The 24,937-nt window shown below is 36.6% G+C and overlaps 1 protein-coding gene across 5 annotated transcripts in view; it reads right to left on the bottom strand.

The window, feature by feature from the left end:
- The window catches only part of LOC136035033 (SLIT-ROBO Rho GTPase-activating protein 1-like), a 239,328-nt gene that overhangs the window by 106,711 nt on the left and 107,680 nt on the right, over positions 1–24,937 (bottom strand). For all 5 annotated transcript variants that reach the window (XM_065716632.1, XM_065716633.1, XM_065716631.1 and 2 more), the window contains 3 exons: positions 17,538–17,703; positions 6,565–6,786; positions 327–455 (listed from right to left, as the gene is read on the bottom strand). In XM_065716632.1, the coding sequence (XP_065572704.1) occupies positions 327–455; positions 6,565–6,786; positions 17,538–17,703 (517 nt within the window). The remainder of the gene's footprint in view (positions 1–326; positions 456–6,564; positions 6,787–17,537; positions 17,704–24,937) is intronic.

Genomic DNA, 24,937 nt, shown 5'->3' on the forward strand with positions numbered 1-24,937 from the left:
TTATGCAGGCTTATCTTTGACAAGATAATTTGCAAAAACCAGATTTCAGATGAGGGAGGGGGGAGCAAACTGGGGGCAATATTGGGTTTGGAGGGGGCAGTTGTCCCCCTGTCCCATAGTAAATTACGCCCCTGACTTCAGCCCCAGTCCCGCCATTGAGCGTTAATATGCTCGATTCTTTTGTGCTACAATTCCTTGTGTTTTCGGTTCAGTTTACCTATTTTAACTCTTTGTCAGCTTATGCCCCCCTCACTCAAAATCCGCCCGAACCCCCAAAAATCTAAACTCTGCTTAACAAATAAACAGAAAACTAAAACATAACTTACATCCATGATATCAGGAAGATCATCAACGAAATACTTATGCAATGCGGCATTTGACGCTTCAAGACTCAAAGCATGCTCATTACGAGACTTCAATCCCTTCACGTTCGCATCATTAAACTTATTCCGCCTCTAAAACAAAAAAGTCATTACCTCAAAATATAGTAAAAAGAAGCTTTTATCAGGAACAAGCAAATATCAAATTTCAAGATCTCCTTGCAAGATTTCAATTTGTTCATATTTTCTAAATTAAATTATAATTGGGGAAGTTGATCCTTCTCTGTGCTTCTGTGGTCTAATTAAATCACCTACAATCATTTTTTAATTTACATCCCTGAAGATGTCGGAGAGTATTGCAATTGAGTTTTAAATCAAGCGAGCATGGAATAAGTCGGTCGATCCATTTAGCTCTAACTATTAGTGTTTATCTATTTTCTTTTATTTATTATTTTATTTTATTTTTCACCCACACGATACATGAAATAAATACGGTGGAGTAAGAATAAATAAAAAAAAACACACAAAGAGAGAAACACATACACACACAAAATCAACGAAAAAAACGGATAAGACGGTGGTGAGGAGATAGGCGCGCAGAAGCTGTACCGGAGAGTTTTCTGTGCAGAATCTCCAAGTTTAAAGTTATATCAGGAACTGAAAATTTTCTAACAAGAATCCGGTTTTTTGTGCAAGGTGGAAGATACAGAAGAAATTTGCAAAATTTGAAATAATTTATCCCAATTATTTTTAAACTACCATTATTAAGAAGGGAAAAAGACCTGAAGCATAAAGGACAGAATGATCATAGAAAGTAGAATAAAATTTGGCCAGCGCACGTCAATTATACTTCCCTCTGTTTGCAACTATCTTTGCAGAGTCAATCTGGATCATTTTACTCATTAAATAAAAAAAAAGAAGTTTTTTCAACTGAAAATAAGGAGCGACATTAAAACTTAAAACGAACGGAAATTACTCCGTACATGAAAGGGGCTGTTCCCTCCTATAGGCCCCGCTCTTCACGCTAAAGTTTGACCCTTTCTCACAAATCTACTATTAAAACAATAAAAAAAAACTTTAGCGTAACGAGCGGGGCATTTAGGAGGGAACAGCCCCTTTCATATACGGAGTAATTTCTGTTCGTTTTATGTTTTAATATCGCTCCTTACTTTGAGTTGATAAAACTTGTTTTGTTTGTTTTTTTTATTTAATTTCTGAACGTTTTTGAATGAATACAAGTTTTGAGTTCGGATCTCCGCATATAAATAATTAAAACAAAATTTGCATATTATTTTTTTGGGGGGCTAAATGGCTTTCTCATAGTTTTGATTGGACGATTTTGAGAAAAGACGGGTGGGGTAGGAGGCCTATTTGCCCTCCAATTTTTCGGTTACTTAAAAAAGCAACTAGAACTTTTAATTTTTTTTTTACGAACGTGTTTATCAGTAATAAATATACGTAACTTATGAATTAGCTTACATAACGAGCTTCTATATTCGTATATTTTTATTACGTATATGACAGGGTTCGCCACCTCGTCAATACCTCACTATTTACACAAAAGCTTAAATTTTATCCCAATTCATTAAGAATGACCCTTGAATCACAAAGGTCGTAGAATAAATAGTTGAAATTACAAAAAATACTTTAGCGTAAAGAGCGAGGTATTTAGGAGGAGATGAACCTCCTCAGATGCGTAACAATTTCTGTTCGTTTTAAGTTTTAATGCTGCTCCTTACATCCAGTTGAAAAAAACTTTTTTATATTTATTTTTTCATTGTTGTTTTTTTTAAGAATGCTAGAAATTCCTGCGTCCCCTTCATGGAATTTTTCTTCCCACATGATAAATTCTCCATGGAAAGATCATCCCACGTAACCTCCTCCCCCCAAACAGAAAAAAATTCCCCTGAAAACGTCTGTACACTTCCAAATAACCATTTCTATATGTAAACAATGATCAAAGCTTGTGACTTGCAGCCCCTCCCCCGGGGACTTTGGGGAGTAAATTATCCCCAAAGACATAATTATTAGGTTCTTTGACTATGCTGAACAAAACAGTTATCTCAAAATTTTGTTCCGTTGACTTTGGGTAAAAATGAGAGTGGGAGGGGACCTAGGTGCCCTCCGATTTTTGGTCACTTAAAAAGGGCACTAGAACTTATAATTTTAGTTAGAATGAGCCCTTCCATGACATTCTAAGACCACTGGGTCAATACGATCACCCCTGAAAAAAAAATATAAACACGCACCCGTGATCAGTCTTCTGGCAAAAAAATACAAAATTCAACATTTTTGTAGATAGTCGCTTAGACACTTAGACACTTAGACTGTTTTCGATAAGACACTATGACGTTTAAGGAGGGTTTTCCCCCTATTTATCAAAATAAGGCAAATTTTCTCAGGCTCGTAATTTTTGACGGGCAAGTCTAAATTGTTGAAATGTATACATTTAGAATCAGCATAAAAATCCGATTCTTTTGATGTATCTATCAGTAAAAAAATCTCTTTTTTAGAGTTTTGGTTACTATTGAGCTGGGTCGTACGTTACCACAAACTGTCTGATATCACAAACGGGACGCTGACGTAAGCTTGAAAGATATGTGACTAATGATTGTGTGAAAGATGTGAAAGATTGTGTTTAAATATGTGACTTTAGCTATTTGTTGATTTTGTGGTGTATATTTGTTTTTCTTTTTTCTGTGAAATAACTTTTTCTAGTTTAATTATAAAATAAAGTTTCGGTGAATCCTATTTGCTTCGTCAAGCTCATAGTGTATCTGAAAAAGAAAACGATTATCTCCGAATGTAAACTCTATCGAATTGGTCAAGGCACGAATTTTGGTAGTTTAATTTCAAAACCGTTTTAATATTAGCATGTGTTTCAGAACAACCTTAACCGAAAAAAAAAAATCAACATGCAAAAATCCGCCAAGCCAAACACAGCCAGACATGATCAAAACCATGTAAGACTCAACCGGCAAAACTCAATTCACCAATAGGTGGGAAACCCAACCCATGCAGAAATCGTTAGCCAGCACACTCGTCCTGAAAAAAACTAGTCCTAAAAGCAACAAATATCAAGACATCTCGCCATAGATAAGATTTTTAATTATTTTATTTTAAGATTTATTTTAAGTATTCAAGTTTGATGGTACTATTTCAATCCATAATTATAATCCTTCAAAATTTGCATTGCCAAGCTTAAACTACTACTACGACTAACTTACTGCAACAGCAAACCGCATGAGGACTAGACAGCCATGCAAGATCCTCCCCGTCCCAATCTATCCAAAGCCTCTCTCTTTCCTCCTCCTAAGAAGTTCCATTTCCCTTTCGTCACGGTACCCTCCTACTCCATTGGGGGGACAACCCACTTTTTGTTAACCTCAAGCTTACACACCTGAAGAAAAGATAATCTTGACTTCTAGAAAACATGTTAATACTGATTTGGCAACGAAGCCAAGGCAGAAGATGGAGTTACCTACATTCGCATTAGCTCCTCTTTCATGGATTTTGAAAATGCAAGTTATAAAGTGACATGTTGATATTCACTTGGCAACAAAGACAAGGCAGCAGATGGAGTTACTTACATTCGCATTAGCTCCTCTTTCGTAGATTTTAAAATGTCAAGTTTTAAAGTGACATTCTACAGAGACAGAATGAAACCACAAAAGGGGAGAGATAAATCGTCGCTCGCCCAAACTTCGCAACTTTTACCTAAATAGAAAAGATTCATAGATCTTGAAGACCCAAACTTAAAACTCAGGTGGTAGGAATTTGAAAATTTAATCAAAGGTTAGGTCCAAAATTTCCAATGTGATTAGAAGGTGAACGAAATATGACCAGTGACTTTCTTACCGTCTAGCATCTAAGATAACTTGCTAGCAAATCATAAAATACTGCTGCTACAACTCAACTCACTGCAGCACTAGGCCACCTGAGACCAACGCAGCTGCATATGCTCCTTCCCCACCCCAAAACCATAAAATAGAGTTTCCAAAATGACCAACTTAGTCAACCAAGATATTTTATTATGTTACAGTTGTTAATTTCTTTTTCTTTAAGGAAATACTCGAGAGTTTCGGCAACATGTCTGAAAAGTATTCTACCTTTAATTTTTTCCTTGAGAATTTTAAGAAAGTTTAGCCAAATCGCATATTTATAGTGCCAAAAGAAAGACAGATTGCAAGCTTTTTCTAAGCTGGTATTCAAGGAAAAATGATATCATTAACAAATAATCGCAAAAATTGTTTATCAATACTTCATGGTATATACTAGGACACAAACAGTGGTATGTAAATGGGACAGATCCTACTTCATACAAGCAAAAGTTTTATGATTTATGTTCAAATACCCAAACAAATCATTACCAGATCCTAAGGGAGGGATACAACTCAAATCTCAGAGCAAGAAGGCACCAACAGCACATAACTGTTTGTGTTTTTAACTGTTTATTTTCCTTCTTTTTCTAGGAAATAACAACCGTTCAAACAGTTTCAATTGTCATTTTGGGGGAAGGAATGGACGGGTAGTAGATTATTCAAAAACTGGTCAAATATCTTAGAGAACTATTATCGGACAAAAAGTACTGCCCAATATATAACTGGGATCAGACACCTGAGAAAAAGTATGTGGCTAAACTATTTGACGATATGGACTATGCTGCCCTCTCATTTTACTTTACTTTGAAAAAAGTCCCTGCCCATGTGTTTCAAAGCATCCCATTAACTCTGCGGTAGTTTCCCATTCTTGTTGAGTGTATTCAATACCTTAAAGGATCCTTCTATTTCGTCCATTAAACTTTCTTACTTTGTTTTGCCATAGCTTCTAGAGTTTGCACAAGAGATTCGACTAAATGACAGAAAACTAAAAGCTGAAAATTATTTTTCCAGCAATGTTCAAAAAATCTCTTAGCTTTTCCCGTTTTGTGCCAGAGATAGATATTCAGTTTTATTGAAACTTATACCTTTACAATGTGTGAATTTTGTTTTTATGATTAAAAAGAGCAGAACTTTCTTTGAAAAGTTCAGGAAAGGCCATTCCCTAAAAAATTTCTAGCATGCCTGTTAGAAAAAACGTTATTAAACAGATAAAAGAGAATATCCTTTGGGCAATTTGGCACTTTGAGAGTTCCCTATGGTGCTACCCCTTTTGACTAAAAACCTTACCGACACAGGGGACATAAAATTTCATTGTCATTTAATCAAATGTTATAATCAAACCAAATATTTTCAATAGCTCAATGATGGCAAGTCCCCTGGGAGAATTAACTAATTGGCCTTTTCCCTATAAGATGGTCAGCCAACAACGAGGCTCACAAAAATTATTTTAAGGTATTAAATCTTCTTAAATCATTCAAAACCACTTCTTTGATTCCTTAATGCATATCAGCCTGTATCAACATATTTCAGCAGAAGGTTACGAATTTAAAATGCTAGACAATTATGCGCCGACTATCTTTTTAATATAGCCAGAAATATTCGTTCTTGAAACCTTGTAATACAAATCAAAACGAACGGAAATTATTCCGCATATGAAGCTTTGTCCCCTCCTCAACACCTTGGTCTTAACACTAAGGTTTGACTGTTTTAAGAAATTCAAATTAATACTTTGCAAAAGATTCTGTAATAGCACTTCTACCACAACCACCCTATTAGTAAAGGGTTACAACATATGAACGTGAGGGTTTGCTTCTCTTTTACATCATCTAGACCTAGACCCAAGCAATAGATAACAAGACTCTTTCAATCCAGTAAAGAATATTAGCAGGACGCTATTACAATTACATTTTAACAAACAGAAGGGGGAGGACGGTGACAGACAATGAGAAATTACTAGATCAACAACTGAAAATTTTTATTTTCTTTTGGCAGTTTTGTATTTTGGTTTAGAGAAAATTCACTGAGCACGACTAGATGGAGCTAAATATGACGCCCAATCTCAAACTTCATGATGAAATAAAGGCTTGCAATGTCAAATAAGAACAAACAAGAATAATTTGCCAAATTAGGGACATTCTCCGAACAATTTTGTCATTTTTTGGTGACAGGGTAAGATTCTCCCTTTGTTCAAGTGCTACCTAAAGATAGTCTTTTTTCGCGTGTCCATGTACGGGGAAGAACATGGACTTCAAGGCCACATTATCTACACATTAGTACCCCCCCCCCACATACATAAAAGATGAACCGGTACGCACCTTCGTCAGATAGTACTTTTATGTTAAGAGTGCTCAGTATAAACATACCTTTTGTATTTCCTTTTCTATCACTTTATATTTTTTGGACTTGTCAAGTTTTTCTTTGGGTGTAGATGCTTCTAATTTGGCTTTCTGTGATTCTGCTGTTTTCAGTTTTGATACAGCTGCACGCCATTCCGTAGCATATGTCTGTCGTGTTTTCAAACCCGTTTGCAGTTCGTGCAATACTTTTAACAGTTCTTCGTGAGTTTCTTGGCTGATTTCACGACACTGAAAAACAATACTCAATAAACGGTTGTACAAATTAATTTCTACCAGAAGCTAGCACATGCGTAGGTCTCTTTATGGGCGGGGGGGGGGGGGTAATAATTGATGGGGGCGTGAGCAGAGAGTTTTACAATTTTGTATGAGCCTAATTATAGCACTTGTCCAGATATCATTGGCCACCTTTATTTTTTTCATTGCGTGAAGGTTGGATAAAGAATTAAGATTGAGAGAAGGATTAATTGAACAAATTAGGCCAATTATGCCAATACAAATTCTGTAAAGTTTGGATCATAAAGGGACTGCTAAATAATAGAATTCGCGACGGCGGGTGCTGCAAATACTACAACGTCATCTATTTGGTTATCTGAGATAAAAAAAAGAGGTTAATTCAAAAAATAAAAAAAAACCGTCACACACTTCATTCCAGCCGGAATACTTTGAAATTGAAACAGAACCAACTAAGTAGAATAAATCCCAGAATCCCCATTCATATCGGTTCGAAACCCAGATAAGATTTTATTAGGCTTTTTTTCTCAGTGTGGTGAATTCATTCATTTTATTGTATTTATAATTGCAGTGGAGGTTCTATTTCAAATTAATTGTAAGATTTTTAATTTGAATATTAAATTAAAGTTAATTTATGAGCTGTTTTCAAAGAAAAACAAGCATTTTTGAGACACACCTCTTAAATTTGCTTCGAAAACACAAAAATCACAAATTTAATACAGTACTAAGCAAAAGTGCTTAACAATGAGGTGAGAAAAACCAAACTTCGGCAAAAAGTAAATCTGCATATTCACTCACCATTGATACATCCAGTTTACAAATTCTCGTTAATAAGGAGTTGGCGTCAGAAACATTGAAAATAGCATTGGCCTAACCAAAACTTTTTCATGGTGAAAACTCTATTTTGGTCATTAAGGCTCGTCATTCAGCGCAATAAATATGGCGCCGAGGACCATCTGAAATGGGAAACCGCCCAGCTTAATACAATGGCACAAGCACATTCTTTAACTAGGTTGGCATGTTCTGCAAGTAGACTAATACGTTGACAGCCAGAGTTAGTTCAGTAAGTTTTTAATTTTCTTAAAGTACCAAGGACATCAAAGGGATAGGGGAGACAAACTTCTTCTGGTGCCTCTGAGCATTAGACAAAAATAGGGGCCTAGTACTGCTAATTTCAGTCATCATCTACTCACTGGTTGTCCTGCTCAGTTTCTGACCATGGGGCGGGTGCCTTGTGGAATGTACTGACAAGATTTGACATATTGATGCCAGACGGGCAAAAACAATGGAGGACACCTTGACACTGTCTAGGAAGGCTCTTCAGCAAAGGGAAAAGAAGAAAATAAAAAAGAAAGCCCTATCTCAAAAGACCGCGCTCCGAGACGTACCAACAGCCTCCCGGGTTATGGTGCCATATTGTCACTGTTGTTTTGTTTTCTTTAGCTGTGGCTAGTGTGGCCCCTGTGACCTGACCCTCAACTTTTTGAGACCACTCATATCATAAGAATATAAAAATATTTTCACCTCCCTGCATCCGTCTAAGATATCTTTATACCTGAAAACCATGGTGAAATTTTTATTTTGGTTGTTTCAAAATTAAGAAGATTTTATAGCAGTATCAGATTCCGTCAATGTTGCCAAGTTGAACCGCAAAAATAAATAAAACAGACCAATTAGTTAATATGAACACCGTTTTTCGTCCGTAAACATTCAAACATTGACAGTACGTTGGTTATCTGAGTCAGCTACGTAAACCAAAAGGGAGTCACATTTTAAATGGTTTGGTGTCATACGTTTCGAAGATTTTTCGTTGCCGGTGTTTATGGTACTTGGTATCTACCAAATGACATACAGCGATCGCAAATTTTGTCGGACGGTCTGACGGTCCCGGTTTATAAAAAAATTATAAAAATGAGGTATTTGTAACTTACGAACAGGTGATCAGATCTTATGATGAAATTTGATATTTAGAAGGATCTTGTGCTTTAGAGATCTCATTTTAAATCTTGACCAGGTCCGGCTACATTGGGGGGAATGGGAGGGGGAAACCGGAATTCTTGGAAAACGTGAAAATTGAGGTATCTTTATCTTACGAATGGGTGATCGGATCTTAATGAAACTTGGTATATAGAAGGATCTTATGTCTCAGATGCTAAATTTCCAATTCGAATCGGATCTGGGGACATCTGAGGGGGAAAACAGAAATCTTGGAAAACGCTTAGAGTGGAGAGATTGGGATGAAACTTGACGGGAAGAATAAGCACAAATTATAGATACGTGATTGACATAAATATAACGAATCCGTTCCCTTTGGAGGAGCTAGTGGATGTTAATTTGAAAAAAAATTAGAAAAATTGAGGTATTTTTAAATTAAGAACGGGTACCGGATTTTAATGAAATTTGATATTTAGAAGGAACTCATGTCTCAGAGCTCTTATTTCAAATCCCGACCAGATCTGTTGACATTGGGGAAAGCTGGAGGGAGAAACTGGAAATCTTGGAAAAGGCTTAGTGGAGAAATCGGGACGTAATTTGGTGGGTAGAATAAGCAAATGTCGTAGATACGTGATTGACGTAACCGTACTGGATCCTCTCCAGTACATGGGAGGGGTTCATTGCTTTGGCGAGTTTGGTGCTTCTGGACGTGCTAGGACGATGAAAATTGGTAGCCGTGTCAAGGAGCTGCACAAATTGACTTGATAAAGTCGTTTTCCCCGATTCGACCATCTGGGGAAGAAGGGAGAGGATAAATTAGAAAAGATGAGGTACTTATAACTTACAAGTTGGTAATCGGATCTTAATGAATTTTGATATTTAGGAGGACCTCGTGACTCAGCTCTTATTTTAAATCTCGACCAGCATTAAGCCTCTGATTTTCCTTTTAAATCAATCTATTGATTCTTAGAATTTTGCTAGAGCTCTTACCATATGCGGTCTTTGCTCTTCCAGCCTCGTCACAAGTGCCATATCGGTAATAGACCTCAGATGACCCAAAGTAAAGTGTTAGACAGTCATGAAAACTTGTCTGCGTTTTAAGAGCATGAACATGAGAATGATCTGCTGTTTCTTTTTCGCAAAATAGCTGGAGCTTTTTCAAAAACTATTTTCAACTAGTGCGAACATGTCCACTCTTAGAAGGAAATTACTAAGCCAAGCCTTTTAAAGTATATTACGTGAGATTCGGTCGGCTTCAACCTAAATACCAAGCAAGTCCTTAAGTCCAAAGTTAAAAAATTATCAAACTCTCGGCCTTTGATACGTTAGCGTAAAAAGCTCAAAATGAGAGTTAATCTGGAAGACACTTCTAGTTTAATTGTTGACATAAAATCTACCCATTTTGAGTAAATATAGCTATTTTTGACTTACAAGACACTACATTGGTCCAGTAATTCGAGTTCGGCAATAATTAAGCCACCTCATATTCCTCTTCTAATTGAAATCTCTTTTAAGAAGGGTCAGGTAATCCACAAGATAGGTTGACCACTGGACATTCTTCCAGTCATCGTAAGGGGAAAGATTTTAAAGAAGTGCAAGATCTTATAACAGTCGAAAAATATAGTGGTTGTCTAGCCAAAGACACTTTTTTATAAGCCATGGATAGCTTTCGCAGGATTGGATCCCTTCTGAAATGATTGAAAATCAGAGGGTTATGGAAAGTGATCTGAAACTGCAAAAATTATCCTAAATATCCAGCATTGTTCCGGACAATCCTTCTGAACAGAGGCGACATTTGGGCCAAATCTTGGAGTGGGCATGAACTCCATCTGCCCCCCCCCCCCGATTCATTTTGCGTCGCGTAAGAAACAGTACATCGATCGAATATTCTAAGTAAAAGCCCATTTTCAGCACCCGTGTATTGCTTGGAAATGTACTGTAACCGAATGTGGAACTCAGCCACACTGACCTCTAAGATTAATTATAACAACAAAGAATACAATCAACGAGGGTAAGTGATTAAACTGAAAGTGGAAAATTCGACCGGACTACAGGCTGGCATTCCTCAGCGAGAAACTTTCTTATTTTAGTAAACAATACGTCGGTGAAAGTAAGCTTCGTTTTTATGCTGAGGGTTGTAACCAAAATCTCGGTTTTCCTTCAGCAGAAATCTTCCAGATCAAATATATTTATACAAAGGAAAAACAAACCAAGATAACAAGGGGAACCACCAAGGTCTCATTTTTGCAAAATCGTCAACAAGCTGGTCGTAGTCCAAATTTTTTACTATATCCTTCTCTGCAAATATCAAAAGGAGGTGACTGAGACAATCATCTCCTGTTGTAGACCGCAGGTAGTTTTTCACTATTTCTAGGCTAGAAAACAAACGCTCATTGCTCACTGTTGTCACAGGAAGGGTGACAGCAATATGAAGTGCTTTAATTATCTTCTGAGTAAGCCACTGGTAATGTCTGAAGATGGTCGACAATGTCTAGGAAGTTTTCCGGCTTTTTCTCCTCGTCGAGCAAGAAACGCTTGGCAATACCAGCTTGAGATTCGAGAAGAATGTCGTCAGCTAGCCGTAAAGAGCAGAGAAACGCTTGAGCAGCTCTGTGTCAATAAACTTGGTTGAGCTTGGATCCAAAGCTTCGAGTGTACTAAGCACTGGCAAGTTATCTGTGAACCTTCTGTCAAATTCAGCTAGTAGATGGTCAAAGGTTTCGAAGCATTCTCGCTTCATATCATCCACCAAAGCAGCAGTCCAATTTCCAGATTCGATGAAATTCATTCCTAGCGTCAAAGTTGTCACAAATTATTTCCGATGCTTGGTGATCCTTTGAATTCTTCAAGGTCGTCCTTTCTGACCAACAGAGGAGGGTCTAGTCGCGGGTCCATTCACAGCTGGTAGTTCGATTTCAAGTTCTGTCGCAAACTCTTTAGCCTTCTCGAAAAGCGATACAAATGAAGCATCTGAACGCAGGTCGGTGAGTTCGCTTCCTGTGGCCTGAATCAGGTGCACAATCGAGAAATAACCAAGTCGACGGCCTAAAGCTGCTGAGACAGCAATTTTGTCGCTAGCATAATTGCTTCTATTTAGTGCAATTGGAAGATAACAAGGAACGATTCCATTAAGGAACGATAGACCAGGAGCTGACCTATTTTAGTCTGTCAACTTAGGGGAATTACTGCAAATATTCAGAATTTATAATATTAATATATTCATCTAGGAAATGGGCACTTGACAGAACTTGAGAAATTAATTATTTATCTAACTTACTTTCAAAGCTTACAATGGTTAATAGCAAATAGTGTAATTATTATGGCCGGCAAAGGGCCCTTTTTGGTGGAAACTTGGGGCCCCTGAAAAATCTGGGGTGGGCATTTGCGCACCCCTCCCCCCACCCCCAAACGGTGCCTCTGCTTCTGAACAATGTTGGGAATCATGGAGTTTCAAATTTGCGTTACAGATGACTGCCATCGATTGCTAGCAATAAACAGGACAATGGAAACATGTCTATAACAATGCATTTAAAATGGATATTAACAGATCCCCAAAAAAATACCAATACTATATTCAAGGGCTTGCATTCCTTTACCTACTCAGCATAATACTCATATTTGGTCATGGTTTGGAAGGCTGAATAAATTGCAAAAACCAATCAAAGAGACATGAATATAACAGATATTGCATAAAGATTGTGTAGTTTAACAATAACCCTCATATATAATGCCAGTGTTTCTTATTTCCCCAACCATGTCAAACAATGGGAAACACACTTCCATTGATATTACTATAAAAGTAGATTACCTGCTGAGAAGAACTACAAAAGCTTAATTTAAATATTCAAAAAGGTTTGTAGGACATGCGAAAAAGTTCCAAACTGGTTTTCAGGCATTAATTAGATAATATATTATTGTCTTACTTTGATTATATCCCAGATAAAGAGTGTTTTTTACAAAGAGCTCAGCAAACAGTGAGACATCATTCATGTTTTAATACGGAGTTTTATGGTAGATCTTTATCAATTCTATGCACTTTTTTCAGGTTTTGCTTAAGAAGCTGCACTCTAATGAGTCTTAATTGAGTAATATTCATCAACAATGCCATGTGAAGTTGCTCAAAGTAAAATGCACCTTTTCCAATATTGCAGTTTAAAATTATCTGGAGAGGGAGGTGCTCGACCCTGGTGAAGGGCGTTCCAAAGATTTTATTCGGGGTGTTATAAAAAAAGACGCGCAACAAAAATTTTTTAATTCATTGTTTTTACTTTTTACAATTCATATAAAAATTTCGAGGGGAGGGGTTCGAACCCTGTAAATCCCCAAGAATACAGCATTCCCTGATGCAAAAAAAACCTGCGTTTAATCACAATAACCATAATATTCTTTGGGATTTCAGCCCCTTCAGGGAAAAGTTCCCCGTACTCTACACCTGTTTTCCAGGACAATCATCTTTCGGTTTATGGAAAAATAGCCATAGATTTGGCCTTACTGCTAGTCAAATTTGCAGTAGCAGATGGATATTCCGTCGCAGTCCTTACATTGTAACCTTGATATGTTCAAGCGAATTTGTGGACCTCACAAAATGGCGGCGTTTCGTCAATAGAATGCATCTTTTAACAGCTAGCCAATAAAATCTACCGCAGCTGAGATGGTTTTTAATAGAGAATCTCTAGTTCTAAAAAAAAGTAAGATTTAGTCAATTAATTAAAAATACGACAAAGGTTTTTGAAAATACCTATATCGAAGTTGTTATGAAATTATGACGTCACTGACAAACTCTGCTCCTTCAAAAAGGTTTTTTAAAAGATTTTTTTTGGCTAACAAATTGACAAATTGGCACTATTCGTGAATAGCGAAAATAATCAGTGGTTCTGCTTCCTTTACAACTTCAGTGGAACCAATTCTATAGATAGATATTCATGACTCTTCTAGTTATATTACTGAAGTTCATTTACCAGTCATTCAATCTTACATTCCGCCAAATTTTTAACAAAAATTAAAAGCAAGTTTTTTTTTAGTTCTAAATCACCAAAAAAACTATATCAGGTGAAAAAAAGATACTTTCAAAAAAATTGATTTCAATATTCGGATACATCAAACGTCGAAAAGAGAGATATTGTACATGAAATAAAATCCTGACATTTCCCAAAACTCCTTAGAACAGTCAACAGTCTTTGCTGGATCCAAGGAACAGGTTTTAGTTAAACTGAATACAACTTGGCTAGACCTATTCTGAAATGAAAAAATAGATTTGTAATTGAATGGTATTCGGATTTGAATTTTTGGGGCTAATATATACATGCTTTCTTGTTTCTTCTTATTTTAGAGTCTATTTTTCTATCATTTTTCTGCAAATAACTTGAAACATCGCTAATTAACTTTTTTTTTCTTGTTTTAGATTTGGACGACGAAGGAGCCTCAGCTCTGTAAAGCCCCCCACCCTCACCTAAAAAATCTGAATTTTTTTGGCAATTCATGTTATTTCTTACTGTTGTTCCCACTCGAACCTTTTTATTATTCTGCTACCCCCCAAAAAAAAATCGCAGAATGCGGCCGATTAATATGCTCCTGGGATTCAATTTACAGGGCTTTGTGTTTCTGTGTTGCAGCCATTGACATATTACTTTATATGACAGAGAGCATTGACTTTAGCTCACCTCTCCCCTCCCCCAGATGTTTGTCCAACTTGTAAAAACGTAACAAAAATATATACAACAAAATTTTTGCTGCGTTTTTGAAAACACTTTGTACTCCCCCCCCCCCCCGAGCATAGATGCTGGATATGGCCCTGACAGGAATATCAGGTGATTTATAAATTTAAGATTGCTAACCCTGACAGTTCTATTGCTAAACTGATGGCCAAATATAACAGGAAAAAGTGAAAAAAATAAAAAGGAGCGATATTAAAACTTAAAATGAACAGAAATAACTCCGTATATGAAATGGGTTGTCCCCTTCGCAATCTCTTGCTCTTTACGCTAAAGCTTTTAATTGTTTTAAAAAGCAGAATCGTGGCAAAGAGTCAAACTTTAGCGTAAAGAGCGAGAGATTGCGAAAGGGAAAACCCATTTCATATACGGAGTAATTTCTGTTCGTTTTAAGTTTTAATGTCGCTCCTTACTTTCAGTTAAAAAACTTGTTTTTTTCATTTAATTTCTGAATGTTTTTGAATCAACTAATGTTAAATTTTAGCTCTCCGCAGAGGAATAATTAACACGAAATTTGCAATTTTTTTTCTTTTTTTGGCTAAATGACTTTCTCATAATTTTGATCGAATGATTTTGAGAAAAAAGAGCGGGGGAGGAAGCCTAGTTGCCCTCCGATTTTTTGGTTAATTAAAAAGGCAACTAGAACTTTTAATTTTTTACGAATCTTTTTATTAGTAAAAGATATACGTAACTTATAAATTAGCTTACGTAAAGAACTTTTGTATTCTCATGTTTTTATTACATATATGACGGGATTCGCCCCCTCGTCAATACCTCGCTCTTTACACTAAAGCTTAGATTTTGTCCCAATTCCTTAAGAATGACCTCTGAATCACAAAGGCCGTAGAATAAATAGCTGAAATTACTAAAAATACTTTAGAGTAAAGAGTGAGGTATAACGAGGAGGTAAACCCTCATATGCGTAATAATTTTTCAGTAGAAAACTATTTTTCAGTAGTTCTTTTCAGTAGAAAAAAACTTTTCACATTTATTTTTTCATTATTTTTTTTTCCAATAATGCTAGAAAATCCTGCGCCCCCTTCCTTGAAATTCTCTTCCCCCATGAGAAGTTTCTCTATGGAAATATCCTCCCACGTAACCCCCCCCCCTCAACTCTCCCCCTAAACAAAAAAAAATCCCCTGAAAACGTCTGTACACTTCCCAGTAACCATTACTATATGTAAACACAGGTCAACGTTTGTAACTTGTAGCCTCTGCCAAGGGGACTGCGGGGGAGTAAGTCGTCCCTAAAGACATGGTGAATAAAATGGCTATCTCAGAATTTTGATCCTGTGACTTTTGGGAAAAAATGAGCGTGGGAGGGGGCCTAGGTGCCCTCAATTTTTTGGGTCACTTAAAAAGGGCACTAGAACTTTTAATTTCCATTAGAATGAGCCCTCTCGCAACATTCTAGGACCACTCAGTCGATACGATCACCCCTGGGAAAAAAAATAAACAAAAAAACTAACAAATAAACACGCATCTGTGATCTGTCCTCTGGCAAAAAATGCGAAATTCCAAATTTTTGTAGATAGAAGCTTGAAACTTCTACAACAAGGTTTTCCGATACGCTGAATCCGATGGTGTGATTTTTGTTAAGATTATGACTTTTAGGGGGTGTTTCCCCTTATTTTCTAGAATGAGGCAAATATTCTCAGGCTCGTAACTGTTGATGGGTATAACTGACCTTGATGAAACTTATATATTTAAAATCAGCATTAAAATGCGATTCTTTTGATGTAACTATTGGTATCAAAATTCCATTTTTTTAGAGTTTCGGTTACTATTGAGCCTGGTCGCTCCTTACTACAGTTCGTTACGACGAACTGTTTGAAAGAAAATTGAGTAACGGGAATAATTTTAATTATGATTACACGTTAATTCCTGCTCACCCACCCCTACCCCTATCTACATTTTCCTGAAGGCTGATGAAGAGTTAAACAAGTTGGGTACTGAATGGACATTTTTAGACATTTGACATTCCCCCTTACAAAATGATCTTGAAATTGCATATTTTTTTTAGACCACAATGCTTTTCCTCTAATAAAAAAAATACAATAATAGGAATATTTTTAATTATATGACAATTATGTCTTAAATAAGAGTTTTGCCTGTTATTTTAAAAGGACCGGCATTCTTCAATCCATTTACTGATTAATTCGAGGCGAGATAGAACTATTCTTTTTAATTTAAATAAATAAATTGAAGCAAGGTTAGGCTATTTCAAAATTTCTAAAAAAACGAAAAAAAACTCCTCTGGAAACCAAGCATTTCAACGTTTTCGTATTAGAAAACAGTGGAGCCCATAGTGGAATTACTGATCATAGCACTACGGGCTGGTGTGAATGTCACAGTCAGTTACACGTATCGGCACAACAAACTTTATTCAGCTTCAAAGAATCGTTTATTCTAGCTGGACACTTCTCGGTTCCTCCCCGATCAGTCTGACTAGTAAGACATCTAGATAAAGAACTATCGGCCTATAGCATTCGCAAAGATGCTGAGAATGTATCCATTTTCAAAACTATGCACACCAGATGGCAAACACCCTGTTTGGCATAGTATGTCTGACGGGACATGAGGTGAAAAAAACGTGCCAAGCTTGGCGAAAAATAACACCCATTCCAAGATAAACCTAAGTAGTGGAGTGAGCAACCTCTCTGCATAGAGGGTATTATATAAAATCCAATTAAGTGACGCCTCTAAAAATTTGTACTGCAAGGTTCGCACTGCAAGGGACTGCATGGTTCGCATTTCCAAGCACTATTTGTTTCCTCATTTGTGACGCATTTTAGTCTAGGTATGCTCACGCCACGCAAAACTTCTTCGCGCCAAGCTTGACACACCTCCATCATACATTTCGTGGTGTACCTGATTTTTAGAAGTAAGAAACTCCTTGGCTAGACTGGGGATAAATCTTTGAAATCCAACTGGCCAAACTACAAGCGATTGCAATAATGTTTTAACCGGGCATATTCTTTAAATCTTACGATTAAAATTCAACTGTACAAGCCCAGTAAAATTATAACGTTAGCCCATTAATTGGCAGAAATTAGCCAAATCTGACAACGCTGAAAAGAACGAATAATTACAGAACAATACCTTTTTGTATATTCTTTGGACATCTTCTGATAAAAGACCCAGGGTTTGCAAAACAGCGGACGAATACAGGTCGCCTAAAGCGCAATGATCTTTTGCCTCTTGTTTTGTCTCGGTTATTAATTGTTGCCAGCAGGCAAAGGACGAGAAAAGATTCCAATTCTCCCGTCTGGAAAAATAAATAGGCTGTTAAAGTTACCCGACGAAAACAAATTATCAGAAGGAAAGATATCTCTAGTAAATTATCGGGTGCTTGTCGGTGAGCTCTTCAATGGCTATTAAGCTAGCAATAAATGCCAAATGGATTCATAGTAGCCAATTGAGCAGACACGTAAACCAAAAAAAAAATGGATGAAAAAACATAGTAATTAGCCTTGTCCCAATTCGATACTGATCCCAAAATGGCGAGTCACTTTTGATTTTGAATCGGGCAGATTTTTGTCAATTCTCGTTTCTTGGTTTTGATTAAGATGCGAAGTTACCTCTCGATGGGAGACAGTATAAAAACAGGAGAAAATACGGGACGCCTGAAATTGGGAACATTGTGGCTTTAAATGCGCCTTTTCGCGCTTTATTTCTTCGCCCAATACGTAATCCTGACCCCCCACCCCGCACTAAGGTTAGGACCTTTCTACATATCAAACAAGAATAATAAGTAAAAAATATAAAGGACGCACACAGGGGCATGTATAAGGTAGTAGGCAAGAGTGGAAATTTTTACTGGGGGAGACAAGCCATCGAACATTTTGCCAATAGATTAAGAAAGTGGTATATCAAACAATTAGTGGTAAAGAACTGTAAGTGAGGAAAGACTCGGCCCAATAGTAACATCAACTCTAAAAACGGAATTTTAATAACAATAGATACATCAAAAGAATTGGTTTTTTATACCGTTTTCAATTATGTAAAATTCATTAATTGTAACGGGAGCCGGCGTATGCCCCACCCCCCTGAATATACCCCCCTCCCCATGACTGATTGGTCTCCAATGACTTGCGACATAGAAAAGGGCTAGAACTTTTAATTTCCGACGTCATGAGCACCCTCAGAAGTTTCTGTGACCACGAGGTTGAGGTGGGGATAAGGAAGGGGAAATCCCCCTCCTATACGGAAAAAATTCTGCTCATTTTGGGGTTTAATGTTACTCTTAACTGTCGTAATAACAGCTTAGAAAAGAAATGTTCCCAGAAATCAAGAGAGATTAAATATCAACTTCACATTTTTGATACTTTGTTTACTTTTTACCCCCCCCCCCCCGAAAAATCAGCCCTCCCAAACAAGCCCTGGATACGGCCCTGGGAATTACATATCAATTTATAACTTCAGCCTCCTTCATCTCTCCCTTAGAACGAATTCTGTATTTATCTGAAGGCTGAATGAGAGTTGGGATGTTTGGGCATTAAAATGCAACCTTTGAGGCATCTCCCTTCCTCCCTAAGTACAAAATAATCAGAGCCCCATTGTAGAGGTTTAAAGCCCTTACATGGAAATGTTGGAATTGTAAAAGAACGCCTAGACCCAATTTTAATGTTACCCGTCATAAGCTACAAGCCAGATAAAATCTTGCCTGGTTTTCGAAAAAGGGGGAAAACACCACCAAGTAGTCAAGTCACCTTAATGAAAACCACACCTTAGCAATTCAGAGAACCCTATTGCAGACGTTTCAAGCTCCAACCTACTAAAATGCAGAATTTTGTATATTTTTTTCTTTTCCCTTTTTCTTTGGTAGAAGAAAGATCATGAATGCGTGTATATTTGTTTTGTTTTTGTTCCCAGAGGTGATCTTACGGAACCAATCGTCCTTGAAGATCGGGTAAGGGCTTATTCGAACGGAAATCAGAAGTTCTAGTGTTTTTTGTTTTTTTTTTTTTTTTTTTGGGGGGGGGGGGGTATCAAGAAGATAGAAAGGCAACTAGCCCCCTCCCATACCATATCCGTTACAAATTTTGATAGCCATCTGATTCAACATAGTTGCAAGGTACAATAGTTTTGGGGATGACGTGACCCCCAGCATCCCTGAGAAACGAGCTCTAAGTTACGCAATTTACCCACTGTTCACGTAGAGTATTTATTATTGGGAAATATTCGTTTTTCAAGTTTTTTCGTGGAGGGGGATTTCTGCGAGGGGATTTTCCAGGGGAGATTTCCATAGAAAATTTTACATAGGAGGTGGAGGTAAAAGGATATCCTGGCACGATTTAAAAAACAGTGTTAAATTTTAAAAAAAGCAATTTTTTTCAACTGAAAATTAGGAGCAACATTAAAACTTAAAACCACAGAAACTATTCCGTATATGAGGGGACTATCCCTTCCTCAACCCTCGCCCTTTACGCTAAAGTTTGACTTTTTATCACAATTCTCTAAGATTGACGGCTCAAACACAAGGGCCGTCGAATTTTAATAAGAAGCATTTTTAAGAAATTTTGTGTTAAAGACTAGTGTTGAGGAAGGGTTAGTTCCCTCATATACACAATAATTTCTGCTTGTTTTACATTTTAATGTTGCTCTTTACTTTCAGTTGAAAACACTTGCGTTCAAAAGTCGAACCAAGTGATTTCTAGAAAAAACGAGAAAATTCAACTCGGGATACGTCGCTGATATGTGGAGGATATAAAATTGGAAAGTGCTTCTATGTTTCCTCTTTAACGAATTATGAGGACCTTAACTAGAAATCCGTTAGAATTTATTTTTGCGATGTAATTTTACTGACACCATTTATATATGTAATAAAATAGCCCAATGAAGACAAAATATGAGGAGAAAAGATTTAGTAAGTGGCTTCTTCAATGACGTTAAAGAATAAAATAAAAATACAGGAAGTTCTATTGGAAAGTGATTCAAAACAAAAGTATATTGGGGCGACTTACTTCTCTTTTCAGAAAATGATCTTCTTTTTTTTCTTTTCAGAGACGATTCTTTTCAGAAAATAAAACTATGGAAGCACAATTTAAAACATTTAAACCGCCATACACCGAATAGAGCCGAACAGTCTGGTTTCATAATGATCAGACATATTTTAAGCTACCAAAATACACAAAAAGTTCACAAAACAGGACCATTGCCTGTGAAAGACTAATTACTAACAGATCCTTTTGCAAAATATCTGTCATCACATAAAAGCTATTAAAAAAAGTAGGGGTCCATAAATCAAGCGTGAAGTTGACATTAGAAATACAGCTATGATCTCTCAGCAGTCCAGTAGCTCATCTGTCAACAAAAGTTGTAGGTGGTATGAGATGAGGCGCTCATAAATAGAAAGTCCATGCCCAATGAGAGAGAGTTAGAAGTTTAAGCGTGGCTATGCAACGTCAGTAAAAAACCTAAATACATAAATTTTCAAGGACCCTTCTAGAAATCCTTAATCCCTTCTAGTAGCAGAATTTCGTCAAAATCCTGGGGGGAAGGCAAAGTTGGAACCAATTTTCCCAAATCGAGTCAAAATGTCAGTAAAAACTGTAAAATGAGTAATTTGGTACATTGAAAATGCTATATAATACTATAAAGATACTTTATAGTATTATAAAAGTAAATATATGCAAAAGAAAACTGATCCGTTTCTGTTGATCCTTGAAATATACAGGCTTATGTTAGTTTTGACAAAATTTTGAAGAAATTATATTTCAGCTGGGGAGGGGGGTAAACCGAGGTCTGGGAGGGACAGTTGCTCCCTACCCCTGCCCCAATAGCAAATAACGCCCCGGATCCCTTCCCTCTGAAACACGACCTGAAAAATGACTGTCCGCATCAATCTGTCTAAAGTCAACCCCGCAAAATTCAATTTGCACTTTTCTTTTTAAGTTTCAGGTACAGCGGCAGTAAATAAGCTCAAGACCACAAAGGTTGATAGACAAAAAGAAAGAGAAACCGTGGAGAAGGAAATGAAAATTCGAATCAATAGAAATTTCAGCAAGAGTGCTAAAAAGGTGTCGAAAAATTTTAGCCAGGAATTTATGACTGAATTACTTCAGAGGTGCTATCAATATTGTCAGAGGTAATCTCATTCAAAATATTTATAAGTAATTACACCATAGGGTAAACAGTCGCATTCCGAACAAACCTATATATGGTAGCAAATTATGAATATATTTTTGGCCCTTTTTTGCCCTAGGCTATAAAACAAAAGTTAGCTAATTTTGTGGATTTGTCACAATTTTTTGGCTGATTTCCCATCAACAATTGGTTCATAACACCAAATAAAGTCAATTTAAAATTTGCAAACTTTTTAGATAGTCTAGGGCCATATTTGAGGCATTAGGGGCTTAAGTTCTTAATCTCAGAATGGACGCATAACTTTCCGGACTGTTGAGAGATCCAGTTAAGGATAAAGTAATGAAAGTTGAAGGTGGCGCTGTTCGAACGCCTCTGAGAACCGAAGACAGTTCTCGATATATCTTGTTTACTTTTATCTCACCCTTCGAGCAATGTCAATATTTCTCCCTTGGTCTCCCAGCTGAAAAGCACTCTAACTCAAGTGCTTTACATAGGGACGGCAGAATGTGGGGGATGGCTTAGATTGAGTAATTGTTTTATGCTACAAAGCAGTTGGCAAATAGAAGCATGAGCAATCCATATAGAAATTTGTTTCGAGGGGGGTCGGTAGAGGGGTAAATTCGTCAGAACCGCTACAAATGAAGTTAAAAAGACAATCGTAAAAATCACTATACTTTCAAAAAACCAGCTAGAATATTCTGGCTGTTTTTTTTACATTCAGTGTCACTTCTCTTCTTGTAGACTTCACTTCAAAATATTAAATTTTGTCTCTGTTTTTTGTTGTTTTTTTCTGAGCACTGTGGACGACTTGGTGGAAATATTTGACTGTTTCCGTTTTCATATTTTGCTACTAGCTGACAAAATTCTCGTTTTTCTCACCTATTTGATTTCATTTTTGATTTATTATATCCTTTCTTTTCTTTGTTTCGTACATTATGTATAGCCAATGTGGTTTTAGAATGTATTTATGTTACATTTTCAAACTTACTCCCCTTCCCATCAATTCTCGGAAATTTACAAGGTTGGGCTCCCTAGAAAAAAGTTATCAAGTCCGTTCTCCCTGAGACATATCATAATTAATTGCATTCATATCGCAGGTTTCTAAATTTTCTTATAATTTGCGTGCGTTTACTTTATTTATTCGGCACATCTCCAGGCGATTGCTCTTTATGTTTGGAACAAAAATACAAATAAATTTACAACCGTTTACAGAACAAAAAATAATCAGAATTTAAAGAATTTAAAAAATCCGATTAACGTTTTTGCAGACTTCGCCTCATTTTGAAAAAATTCTCGGCCGTTCATTTAGTAGGTTATTTGAGTTTTTTAATACAGTTTCTCTCACAAAAGTAAGAGCGAAGTTATATCTTAAAACGAAAAAAAAATTCTTCGCAAATCAGGCAAGATATATCTAAAAATCTAGCTCATTGTTTTAAACTAGCCTCTCATTAGCTTTTCGAACTCTTGATACATTCAAGGATTCTCTATCAATTTTTACCATAAGTGCAAAGAAATTTTATTTGACTAATTTGGCAGCATTGGGAGTCCCCAGTGGTGCTGAAAATTTCCCTAATGGACCCTTTGTTTATGAGACGGTCAGCCGACGCTGGGGCTAGAAAAATGATGTTTAAGGTATCGGATGGCCTTAAACTCATCTCGTACAAAAAAGCGAAGTTTAATTAGGAACTCTAGATTTGCCAATCGACCTGCCTCTATTGATTGGTGACGTCAGTGAAAAATTTTGTAAAGTTCTAGTTGAGGGACTTCATGCTTCCTTGAAAAGTAGTTGAGATGGGCGAATGAAACTTTCTTGGATGAATCCAGGGCCTAAAATATGGCCGGGGAAGGTATTATTAAGCTACCCGTCGCAGGTTCAATTTTTGGATCAGTCAAATTTTTTGTTTACTTATTAAGTTCGTGGAAAAAATGAAAAGAAAGAAGAAGTAAATAAATAACATTAATATTAAGAAAAATTATTTTATTTTCATTAGCGGATGCAAATTAGATGAACTGAATAAAAAGGTTGTAAGTACTAGGAGAATATCAATGTCTGATATCAATTGATAAAAACGTAGGTCAAGTACGAGTTCAATGACATTTTGAATAGTTCTTACTCTTCAGAGAGCTCTGGAAAGACTCAAAACGGAATGTACCTGCCTCGACCAAATTCCTATCTCTGCTATGCGATCTAATTTCTAACCGAATATCATTGACTCATTAATAGAATGGTCTTATTGCATCAAAATTATCTGGAAAGCTCAGAAACGTTGTCAAGGGGACAGCCCTGGTTGTTCTGCTTATGCCTTATACTCTGGTTCTTATGGGATATTCTAATCATAAAAGAACATTCTACTTTTGGGTGGCAGTATCGGGTGTTCAGTAAAGCGCTAGTTTTTAGGTATTAATATACATCCCGAATCTATTCGGGAAATTAGACCCATTAGGGAAATATCCCAGCACCAGAGGGGCTCCCAAAGCCGCCCAATTAATCAAATAAAATTTCTTTAAACTTTCGGTAAAAAAATTATGGAGAATCCTTGAATGTATCAAGAGTTCGAAAAGCTAACAACAGTGTGGTTTAAAATAAAGGAAAAGATTTTCTTTTACTAAGTTTTAAGCAAAGCGCTGTCTATTCAATGTACCTACAACATAGATATTACGCCCCTGAGTCGGCAAGATCTTCAATCAAAGCGGGTAGCGCCATACAAAACTCCCAAGTCATTCAAATTCTACGAATGATATTTCATTTGAACTGATTTTTATCGTTTTCATAGCAGGTATGATAGAACATTTTTATGGCCTGCCTTTCCGAAAATCTAAAAGGAAAACTACTCCGTTTAATCGAAAAAACAAAATATACAATTTCTTATGATATGAGTTATATTAAATCGGAATATCTATATTTCCGACACAAAATGGGACAAAATGGTTTTTCTATGATTTCCGGGAGAGTTCTTTCTATTGTAGGATCTCTTACCTAAGCTCAATCAATTCTAAACAGTTTGGCCACACAAACTAAAAAAGTTTATAGCGGATGATATGGGGCGGATCTTTTTAAGGTACCGCATCACCTTAAGGGCGAAGATTAAAGACGACATTAAATTAGAATGTACATAATCTACTTTGTTTTGAAGAGAGTGCATTTCCTCACACAAATAGTCCTCATTTATTTAGTTTTATAAACCAGATGTGATAAAACATTTCCAGGCATTAAGAGATGAATCTTAACATTTCTATAGCTGTTTGTAATTTTATGCTCAAAATTGGAAAAAAAGAATATAGGGTAATTACAGAGGAAAAATTATGCACAGGTGTTCATCCTTTTCTTCCGAGTCTAATGCAAGAGATGTGAAATCCTAAGATTGCAATAAACAAGGAATAGCATTTCCGTTAGGATATTATGAGAAGCGCCA

This window comes from Artemia franciscana, chromosome 13, assembly GCF_032884065.1.
Source record: "Artemia franciscana chromosome 13, ASM3288406v1, whole genome shotgun sequence".
Taxonomy (NCBI): Eukaryota; Metazoa; Arthropoda; class Branchiopoda; order Anostraca; family Artemiidae; genus Artemia; species Artemia franciscana.